Source organism: Morus notabilis, unplaced genomic scaffold, assembly GCF_000414095.1.
Source record: "Morus notabilis unplaced genomic scaffold, ASM41409v2 Scaffold456, whole genome shotgun sequence".
NCBI lineage: Eukaryota > Viridiplantae > Streptophyta > Magnoliopsida > Rosales > Moraceae > Morus > Morus notabilis.
Window position 1 is genome coordinate 433,310 of NW_010367949.1, and position 11,206 is coordinate 444,515.

At 35.3% G+C, this 11,206-nt stretch overlaps 1 protein-coding gene across 1 annotated transcript; it reads right to left on the bottom strand.

Annotated features, from left to right (window-relative positions):
* Positions 1–525: 525 nt before the first annotated feature.
* Positions 526–3,166, bottom strand: LOC21397925 (transcription factor GTE7). The gene is made up of 4 exons (XM_010113964.2): positions 1,556–3,166; positions 1,242–1,458; positions 868–1,083; positions 526–750 (listed from the first exon to the last, which is right to left on the bottom strand). The coding sequence occupies exons 1-3, from the start codon at positions 2,957–2,959 to the stop codon at positions 1,025–1,027; spliced, it is 1,680 nt and encodes a 559-aa protein (XP_010112266.1). The 5' UTR covers positions 2,960–3,166; the 3' UTR covers positions 526–750; positions 868–1,024.
* Positions 3,167–11,206: the final 8,040 nt, after the last annotated feature.

An 11,206-nucleotide genomic window follows, 5' to 3' on the forward strand; every position in this document is an offset into this window, starting at 1 on the left:
GACATCAAATTGGTGCCCTTTGTGGGAATGTGGCTTCGTTGTAACGTTTTACCAACGACTAAATATATCATCATGGAGTTCAATGACTATGGAAAAAGCACATGGCTTGCCATTTTCCCTGTTCAAGGCATCCAAGAATCATAATTCTTTTAAACTGACAGCTCATGATACGTGGAGAGTAGTATGTATCTATTATCTGCTCTTTGTTCTTCTGATAAAAAGTCGTAACTCGTCTTACATTTCTTTTTCATTTCAGATTTTTTTGTTTTTTCAGTTGGGTTTCTAATCATTTGAGCACTTACCTTGCATAAATGTTAAACGAGGCCAATTTTGTTCACTTTCTATAATTACACTAGCATTTGGCTTTAGCTAATGCACATTGACTCTTGTGATGGCCAAGTACCGGAGTTTGTTGTCCTTGATTTTGCTCTGTTTTCTTTTTCTCTGATTCAAGTTTCGTCTCTTTTTTTTTATTTTTTATTTATTTTTAAAACAAAGCATTAGGGATCTATAAATCCATCGGTCTGGGGACTAGGAACCACAACTAGTGTATTGCTCTTTATAAATGTTTTTTTAAGTACATTAGTCCTCTCACTACTCTTTCTCCTAACCCTAGCTAACTGTTACATCTGTCTTCTAACATCTCAGACAGAGTAAAGGTCTCTTTATACAATTTGTGTTAATCCACCATCCCAACTTTCCTTAATATTGTAACCACCACTTCGAGAAACACACGAAACCTCCCCCCAACTGCACAAGAAACAAAGTTCACAACTCAGCTCATTGAATTGAACAACAACCATCATGAAAGCTAGTGAAACAAATGGTTGCTTAGATGAGCAATTACTATACAAGCCAATTCATTACCTGAAAATAAATATTTAGACAAATTGAAGGCTCTTCTCTATCGAAAGGAGGGCTTTTGGGAACACTTTCGATCTTCTTCAGAAAGATCTCCCACCAAATGGGCGCGTCTCTTTTGCCATTTATAGTCCCAATTCGATGACAACATTCTGAAAGGACTCTACGAGTGCGCATTATCATCATCCGAATCACTCCCAGAACTACTTCCCGAATCAGAATCTGTAAACAGCCCAGCAAGCAAAGATTGAAGCACATTTCAGCAAATAACCGCAATCTCAAAATTCCAAAGTGGGTTATCTACCCATATATCAAATTTCAGCAACAATAAGTTGCTTTCTGAATTTCAGAATTAGGCATAATTCACAATTGGGTTATACCACTAGAAGAGGAGGAATCACTGCTCGAACTGCTGGTGCCGCTAGAGCTACTGCTGCTGGCGTGGCCCCCTCCAATATCTTTCTCAATCTCCACCGGCGGAAAGTTGTTCAACGGCATTTCATCGCCAATGTCAACATCCTCATCACCGCCTTCTCCTTTCTTAACCCTTTTCGGCTCCGCAACGACAGAATCAATCTTCTCGCTGCCTGCTAATTCCTTTTGAAAAAGAGATCGGATTTTCATTATTAGCCAATGTATAACAAAAGACACAGTCAATAAATGATGTAAATTTAGTTAGTATAGCCAAACTTACCGCATTGCCTTTGTTTGGTGCCACATTGCTGTTATTGTTGTTGGCGTTGTTCATGAGGGCTTGCCGCTTGATCTTGCTGACCATCTTCTTCCAATTGGTGACGAGCCGATCAAGCTCCCAAAGCGTCTCTATGTCGACGGCTTCGATGTCAAGCTCGATTTCGTCACCGTCCTGTTTCAAATGGCCATTCCTCTTCCTTATGATCTGCACAACCTGATCCATCTTCTCCTGCGGCAAGCTCTGCAACCCGATTCCTAGCTTTTGCTTCTCCTCCATACTCATCTCCCTCTTGTTAGGATCCTTTGCCTTTGGCTTCGGCTGCTTTAATGGTTTAACCGGTGGGGCCCGCATCGGCGGGGATGGTGTCCGCACCGGAGACTGCAACTGCACCACAGGTGGAGAATTGGGGATTGGGTTCGACGAGCTCGCTGGGACCGGCGGCGCCCTAACAGGTGGCTCAGGCTTCTTCTCTTCCCGCTTCTTCGGCCTCTCCGGCTCCACGTGATCCCATGAACTTGCCTGCAAATCGTCATCAAAAAGCCGTTCGTCTCCCAATTTCTCGCTCACCGGTCGGAATAACTCCTCGAATTTCACAAGGAGCTGCTCTGCAATGGCGTGTACATCGTGGCCCTTGGGATTGTAGGTCACGGCGTTCTGGAACGTCAGCCTCACATCTGCGGCGAAATCCGACGGAGAAGAGTAAAGATTTTTCGAAAGGTTCAACTTTACGGTGCCGAGATCCATCGGACGCTTAATTATGTCGAAGTAATCGTGAAGCCCCATGCCGATCACATCCACGGGCTTGTTGAAGATCCACGCGTGCTTCTGCTTCATCAATTTCGTCATCAGCTGCGAGCAATTCTTCATCAAATTCGCGTTATCCGGATGCGATCTCTTCAAATGGGAGGAATCTTTGCCATGATTCGAATTCGTCGGGAACGGCCTCTTCGAACCAGACAGCTTCTTGCTAGGGATCGGTTTCTTAGGTTGAAGATGATGATGATCCAAATCCGACGCTTCAATTCGGCTCTGCAATTGGCGAATTCGATCGAGCTCCGACAATAAGCGGTTTTTCAACTCGGAGAGCTCTTTTCTTGAATAAGATCCTATGTTGAAGCTCACGTATTGAGAGTGCCCCAAATTGAACTCGCTTGATCGCCGGTGATTGATCGACGACGCGTCGTCCGACGCCGTCTGCGTCACGGCCGGTGACTCGTCGATCTGACATCCGTTGAAATCGCCCGACGGTGCGTGGAATTGGTGGAATTGCGACTTCTTGCTTGAGTTTTTAGGGTTAGGGTTAGCGAAAGGGACTTTCCCCATGAATCCTGCTCCGGAAGCGCCGCCTCTGGGCTGCGGCGGCCAATCGGTGTCGTTCCGGTTGGCTAAGACGGCGGAAGCCATGGAAGTCCGGAATCGGAAACGGACGTCTTCGCTATGGCTCCGGTTGAGCTCCGGTGAGGGTTTCCAAGTGCAGGGATCAGATAAATCACCATGAATAAGCAAGAACGTGGCCCTCACGCGCCTCCGATTGACCCCACGCGCCGCCGATAAGTAAAAAAGAACAGGGAAGAAGCATGAGAGAAAACCTAGGGTTTGAAGTAGCTTACCCTAATCTGAGCGAGATTGAGAAGAGGGCTGGGCCGCTTCTTAAAGGCGTTGAGATCTGCCCGTAAAAGTTTCGGGCACAATCTAATCCGTCAATTTGAATTTCATCTCTAGTCCAACGGTAGAAAACGTGTTCTCTGCTGCCCGGGGCACTCGTCAAATGATCTGGCACCGACGGTTGGGATTCTATACTCGGTGCACGTGGCGATTTGGGAAACGTCCGATTGCCGTGGAGATTCCTGAAATGTGCGATCCATAATTTGGAGTGAATTTGGGAAGAATTTGTCGTGCATTTAGGGTTTTCAAAAATTCTGAGCGGTGTGGGACCCACAATTGATGACGTGGACAGAAAAGGGCCAATTGGTGACTCATGAGCCTCGGCGTGAGAAAGAAGGTTACGCGCGCACGATAGTGGTGATAGGTGAAACGCGTAAAGAACACCTTCCTCCTTGGTGAATGCGAGGGTGTTTTGGTAAATATGAGAAAGTGATTGGTGGCGTTCGAGACCTCTTCTTCTTCGGATAAGTAAGATTACGGTGTTGCCCTTGAGAAGATAGAATGACGATATCGACCTCGTACAAAATGCTTGGCGGAAAGTTTGCGGAAGTATTTTCTTGGAATGTATCACAAGTTTAGTTCACTCATTTAAATTTTTAATTTAAATTAAGATATAATTTTATGTAAAAATTTTTTATTATCATAAAAAATTAAATATGATTATTTTTAAAAAAATTTATTATAATTAAATTTAAATAGTAAAATAAATAGAACTTTAAAAAATAAAAAAAATAAATAGATATTTTTGTCAAAAAACTATATTAAATATTGGTGGGTGAAAAGAACTCAGTGAATTTATTTAAGTTATATATATAAAAAGAGTTTAATGAATGTTTGTGCAGCGAAACATTCATTCTTGATTAAATTCGTCTACTTAATTACTGATATAATTATTTTCAAAAAAAATTATTGATATAATTTAGTACTACTAATAAATGTTTCCTACTATGAAAAGAAGTTGTTGGGGGCTAGTTATAGTTAATGGAAGTACCTTCTAACTAATCTTGAGATTTTTTATGCGATTTGTTTGGGATAATCCTAAGAAATTATTTTTCTTTCGGTAGGTGGTCTTACGAAATTAAGATGCTAACATGATTTATTTATTTGTTGAGAAGAACACTATGTATAACTAATACGCCTTTTCTGAATTAAATTCCGCTTTATGCTTTTTATTAAGCCTAAGAGACTTTAGCAATAAAACAAAATAACAAATTGATACTTTTACACACTTTTTTTTTTCAAAAATAAAAAACCCAAAAATTGATAATTTTACATATGTCTAAGTTCTAACGATAATCATATTAATATCTTAGTCCCACACTTATTTTGTCTTTTATGTGTCAACTGTCAACTTGGCGAATCAAATGGTGAGCATTTGTGATTATATTTGGTCTTACAATTTATTTTTCCTCTCATATTTTGACAACTATTCTCTCCTTCCCGTACATGTTTTTAACATTATTATGACTCGATAATACATATAAACACACATACAAATCGCATATATATAATCCAACAATATCGTCTATGTATTAATGTATGCATATTTTATATAAGAAAGTAAATGTATACTATGGATTTTATTAGGCAGTAAATAGCATATTTTTAAAATTAAATTAAGTAAATCGAATATTTAATATTATTTGAGATACATAACCATTTACGAGGTACATGAATTATTTATCGTGTAAACAATTTATTTATAACTGATAAAAAATAACTTACATAGTAAAAAATATTTTTTTTTGGGAAAAAATCGTTGTACCAGTCGTAGAAAGAAAATTTACGTTGAAAAAAATATTTTTAATAGTCATAATGAATCATTTACGCGATAATGATTCATTTACCAAGTAAACTACTATTTACTTTAAATCACTTTAAATCTACTATTTACTTCATTTAATTTCATAAATCTGTTATTGACTACATTCTCCCTTTAACTTCTGCTTTATTTTCATTTTTATAGGATTATTTTATTGGGAAAATTAAAGAACTTAAACTTACATTTAGAAGTTTATTGGTCTATATTTTTATCTTTTACTTTTGACTAATACCCTTTTAACTAATATAATATTTGATTAAAAATGTATTAATCAAGAGTAATATTTATCTCTTTTTTTCAAGTTGACATAAAAAAAGGAAATAAGACAGATACCCCTTAAGGGGAGTTTGGTATGCATCAATCAGTTGGAATCATATTATTAAGAAAGTGATAAAAAGTAATATATGATTCCCAGGACATGCATCATCATGTTTAGTTACATATAGGATTTTGTTCTTAAATTCCTATAAATATCATTTTATTGTAATACAATATAATTTTTCTTATATAACCAACTATTTTAAATATTTTGCTAATGAAATTTATTAAATAGATTGTTATAGTTTTAACATCTTAGATTTTTTAAATATAATTAAAATATTAGAAAAATATATACAAATGTAAAAGAAAATAATCGCAATTAATTTTCAAATTAACTAAAGAAAACAAATAAAAGGTTGCCTCATTTCGAACCTTCCCTCTCATTCCTCCTCTTCCTCCTCCTCTCTCTCCCTATCTCTCTCTTCTTACAAACTCAAATCAGATTAGGGTTGATTCTCTCTCGCTCTCTCCCTATCTCTCTCTTCTTACAAACTCAAATCAGATTAGGGTTGACACGAAAAGGATGACGACAACACGACAACACATCAATCACAAGACGTTGGGGTAGGCTACGATGAAGGGGGCCTATGACGGTTAGGGCGGCTTGCAACAAAGAGGGTCTGCGACAGTTGAGGTTGCGATGGAGGGGGCTGAGATTGAAGGGGCCTATAGTGGTGGTCTTTGTCGGCAAACGATGGCCATATGGGTGGGGAGGCAATAGCCGGTGGCAGACGACTGAGCATTGGGGACAGGTTTGTAGGTTTGTGGTAGTTGGGCAAGTCATGATATATGGTGGTGGTGTGGATGGGTTGTGATTTTTGGTGTTTAGTGAGATTTCGATAGATATGAGATTTTTGAGCATCTGATAACACCTTGTTCGGTGTTATTTAGACTACCTTAAATAGGGAAAGTGAACCCTAACTTTCCTAGGAATGTAAAAACTAAAATACTTGTATCAAACATGAAAATCTTTAAAGACTTATTGGTTTCATTGGGTTATTGTTTTTCTCTTATAAAATTTTAAATTTCAAAAGTTATAATCAAGAATTACTGATTTGAACCCATGAGCCAAATGGGCCATAAGATTCTCATTTCCACCTCTAAGATTACTGCATGCCAAACATTCCCTTAGAGTGCATGGGTATAGATTTTTACACCTTATTCTTGATTAATATCCTTTTTAGCTAAATTAATATAGCCATATTAGTCAAAACGTTATTAATCAAGAGTAAGGAGAAAAATTCAAACCCATACACTTTGATGGTAAGTTCAGAAATTGTTTTTTTAAAATGGAATAATGTATTTAAAAATGAACTATGGGCCTGAACTTTTCTATTGGTTATGTTCAGATCAGACCGTTACTCAAACTTCTTTTCAAGTTTCAACCAAATATGAATATGAACGACAAAAAAAGGCAAGCTAGACGACACCAAATGGTGTTAAAGTAGATTTTGTGAATGAGAATGAGTAGTAATTGCAATGAAATAAACATCTTGATTGATTGGTGCATGAATGTGAGGAAATTAATAAGAGTAGAGAAAGGTTAAAGATGAAATGTAAAGAGCCAATGATTTTTAGTCATTCTGCCATAAATGAAATCTACACCTCTTGAGTCCACGATATAAATGAAGAAGATAAAATATACGACCATCACTGTGTGGTTTACTCTTTATATTCTCTCTTAGGGTTGCCAAAAAGACGCTTTACAAAGACTTTGGGTAGCTACCACAAGTTGAAGAGCAAAAGATGGTTTACAAAGCAAACATAAGTGAACTTTCTCTCTCTAGGGTTTGTAATTGTAAGCTTCTTATTGCGCCACCACTTTTTTCTTCCCTTGGGCTGAAGCCTGGCATTGCCTTTAGGTTGGTCATTTGGATATTTGGCTTGGGGAGGGGATGACTTAAAATTTCAGTTTGCAGTAGAAAGGATTGCAGCTGAATGATTGGCTAAGTAAGGGTGGCTCGGGGCTTGCGACTCTCAGCTTTTATGGGTTTAGATTGGGATTGCCAGAAGTCAAAATCAGTGAGCAGAGGACGAAGTTGGTCCGTCAGAGTGAGGATGTCCTTGGTTGGTGGTTGTGTTTGTCTTTTTCGAACTATGGTTCTATCTCTGCTTGTTTATTTGTTCATTTTATTTTATCCAATGAGTGCAATGCATTCTCTTTCGCTTTATGTAGTTTATTTTTCTAAAGTTTTCCCGTCAGAATTGTTTATGCGGTGTTTGTGCTAATCTTACATTTAGTTCATGGATTAGAATCATTTTCAATTTACGTGTATTTTTTGTGAGAGAAAATACTGTAGCGAACCATAAACCATGATTCAAATCAGGGTACGAATCCCCTTACCAAAGGTCACTCACATTTTAAATACTTTCGTTTTGACCCATTGGAGCTTTCAAGCGATTGTTGAGTTTTTTTAAGTGGACGTTTGGTTCATGAATTTAGAATCATTCTCGATTTACGTGTGTTTTTTGTGAGAGAAAATACTGTAGTGAACCACGAATCATGATTCGAATCAGGGCATGAATCCACCAACCAAACAACCCATTAGACCTAATTAATTGCTTGGGACTAAGTTCGTATGTGATTTTCCGTTGAGGAAATTAGGCGCATGTTTTTTGTCACCCTTTGCTCATTAGTAGATTGTATTGGTGCAACTAGCGACTTGTTAGGGTTAAGTGTCTTTATGCACCAAGGCTAGTGTTAGTGTGTGTATTTCTTTAATTTAGAATATAAATTACCTATTTTTGAAATCTATAATTACCTATTTTCTTTATTGGTAAGGAACCTTGCTATACGGCTCTGCAGCAGCTTCGTATAGAGAGAAGGAATGGGTCCCTTTCTTGGGACCCATATGCTATACATAGCCATAAATGTCTAGTAGTTTTGCGGAGTTATAAGGCTACAGAGCCGAAAAATTTTAATTGATAAACGTGACAAGTCACTTTTAAAGATAGTTTTGAAATTATAGAGAATGTGGTATCTACGTACCATCATAGTGTTGTTTATGGTATAAATAAGGGCCAGTTTAACATTGTTGTAAAGTTAAAAATTTTTGTTGTTGTTGTTGTTGCGCTGTTGGTTAGAAATTTTTGTGACCATTAGGATGTAGGTGTTTGGTAAATTTCTTTTAAAACTGCTGTGAATAACAAAGCATAAATTTAGGTATTTAGGAAACTATGTATAAAATTATTGTGGAGATATATGATGACTAATACAAACATAATTTAGCAACCATATTTTTAGTTTCATTTCTAATTTTTAGGTCAGTATTCATATTGTTTTTAACCAAAATATTTAAAAATATATATGATTTTATTTTATTATTTTGAATTTATGAAGAATAAATTGTTAAATTTATTATTTATTGTTATTTTTAAGCATTTTAATAATTATAAAAAATATTTGAGTAAAATTCAACATAGCATATTTATAAAATATTTTGTTTTAAAAAATATTTAAGAAAATATATATTTGTTTAATTTGGTATGAAATATAACATAGGTAAATAAAGAATTAATTTTTATTATTATGATTCTTTTAATAAATTTGGACAATAACAACATAAGTTGTTGTGCACAAACAATTCATGACCTGTTTCTCAAATTATATTGTTCAGACAACAATTTTTATAAATTGCTAGACAAAAGTATTTACCATTCATCTGAGTCTGCTGTAGCTTCTTAAAAAAAGCTAAAAACAAATAGATCCTTAATAGATTCATGTTTATTTCTTTGTCATGAGGAAACACATTTCCCTATCCTTTTCTCTTTTCATTTTTTGTTGATCAGAGTCTTCTTCTTCTTTTTTTTCAACGTACAAATCCATAAGACATCTATTAGGAATCCACTATGGTTGACTTGCCTTTGTGGGTTGAAATTCAGCCGATCAAACTTGTCCAATAAATCACTGCACAGATGGATTTTATTTTTTTGAACGTTTGACACATGATATGGCACATGTATGATTTATACCCAGTTTCTTAAACAGTAGTTTTTACTTCTCTGTCAGCATTCAAGCCTTAATATGGATCTTGGTGGGAGGAAAATAGAAAAATAAATATTAGTATCTCAAACTTAATAAAAACATTTATATGTAACCTAATAGTTTCATAACTATTTGGCACATTTTTCCCTCACTTTTTACTATGGTTAATTTTAATAAATTGACCTCTCAATCAGCAAAGCATTCAAAGTGCATTTAAATTGATAAAGACGATCAGAACACATGCATGGAGGATTCAAAGACGGAGAATTCTATAATACCATATGAGAAAATATCATATTCATATAATTATTATATAAAATAATAAAATAATAGGTATTATTATTATTATTAAAATAATATATATATATATATATATATATTTGTCGAATTCCGTCCAATTATTATTCTTGTTTTTAATTTAATATGATCCTAATATAATTTAATAATTTTAGACTCCGTTTATTTTATCGATTTAAGTTTAGAATTTGAGTTTTATTATAGTAAAAAAATTTTAAAAACAGTCACATCTAATTTTTTTATTACAATAAAAAACTTTCACATAAAATCACGTCTCAACTCAAATTAAAAACTCGAATCAGCGAACCAAACGAGCACTTAATCGTCCTACCGATGAATTTTCTCTTCTTCCCCATCATAAAATTAATTCTCCACTGTAAAAAAGAAACGCATCAGGTTAAGTAAAACTTTTCATTCCATACATGCTCAAAGTCACGATTAGTAGTAAGGGAAGAAAAGGAAGAAAGGGTCGCAGCAACACTCATCCAGAAGACAGCAACAGCATAGAGCTGCGAGGCTGCACATACAAATAATAATAAAAACAAAAATCATAAAAGAAACAAGGAACACAATGAACAAAAGCATCAATGAGTAAAACATAAGTTATATCTTTCTCTGTAATTAGTACTTAAAATTATGGTTTCTTATAAAGGAAAGAAGAAAGAATATAAAGAAAGAGAAGCCAAGTAAGAAAAATGTACGGCTTTTATTATACATATATATACATATATATATATATAGGACCCACCATCCCTCAAGAAAACCAGTGTCACTTGGAGGCGGTGGAGCGACATATTGAGGAGGTGCCATGACAGGAGGCCTTTCATAAGTGCCTGATTTTCGAGTACAGAAATTTTTTTTTTTAAAACCAAAAAGAAAAATCAAACTTCAAAATAATAAAAACCAAAGAAATCCCAGTTCCTTCTGAAATCCCAGTTCCTTCTAGCAAATGAAAAATTGAACAGCTTGAGATTAGCAATTTGGAACAAATTTTTGCCTGATTTAGGAAGAGAAGAGAAACAGTAGTATATGAGAAAAATATTAGTATAAAGTATTCACGGCCAAAGCAGTAAGTAATATAGATTGTTTTGATTAGATCAACAAAAGATGGGAATATATTACTAAGTGTAAGAAGTACCTGGAGCTGGATATGGGTAAGCATACTTTATCTCACTCATTTTGCAAATGAAAACAGAAAGCAACAATACCAGCAGAGGAAACTAATTGTTTGGAGGACAATCTGATACAGATTTCGATGTGCAAGTGATATATAAAAGCTATATATACATAATAAGATAATGACGTGGAGGTGGAGAGAATATTTGCAGAAAGATCCAGAGAGCAATTTCTAGATGTGGACCACCATTCTCCAATCTTAATGATTAGCAGTGAGAACATATATCCTCTCCTATCACGATAAATGATATATATATATATATATATATATATTGAAATGGTCCAAAAATGTAATATATTTTTCATTTGCCTTATTGTTTTTGTGTATTCTATATCACTTAGCACTTATGTTACGTGCAACTAACTCAAGTGTTACCATATTTCA

Excerpts from the sequence above, each read along its gene's own strand:
- LOC21397925 (XM_010113964.2), bottom strand. The coding sequence starts at position 2,959 with ATGGCTTCCGCCGTCTTAGCCAACCGGAACGACACCGATTGGCCGCCG. Across the intron at positions 1,459-1,555 it reads CACCAAACAAAGGCAATGCG|GAATTAGCAGGCAGCGAGAA; the intron begins GTAAGTTTGGCT and ends CTTTTTCAAAAG. Across the intron at positions 1,084-1,241 it reads TGATTCCTCCTCTTCTAGTG|ATTCTGATTCGGGAAGTAGT; the intron begins GTATAACCCAAT and ends GGCTGTTTACAG.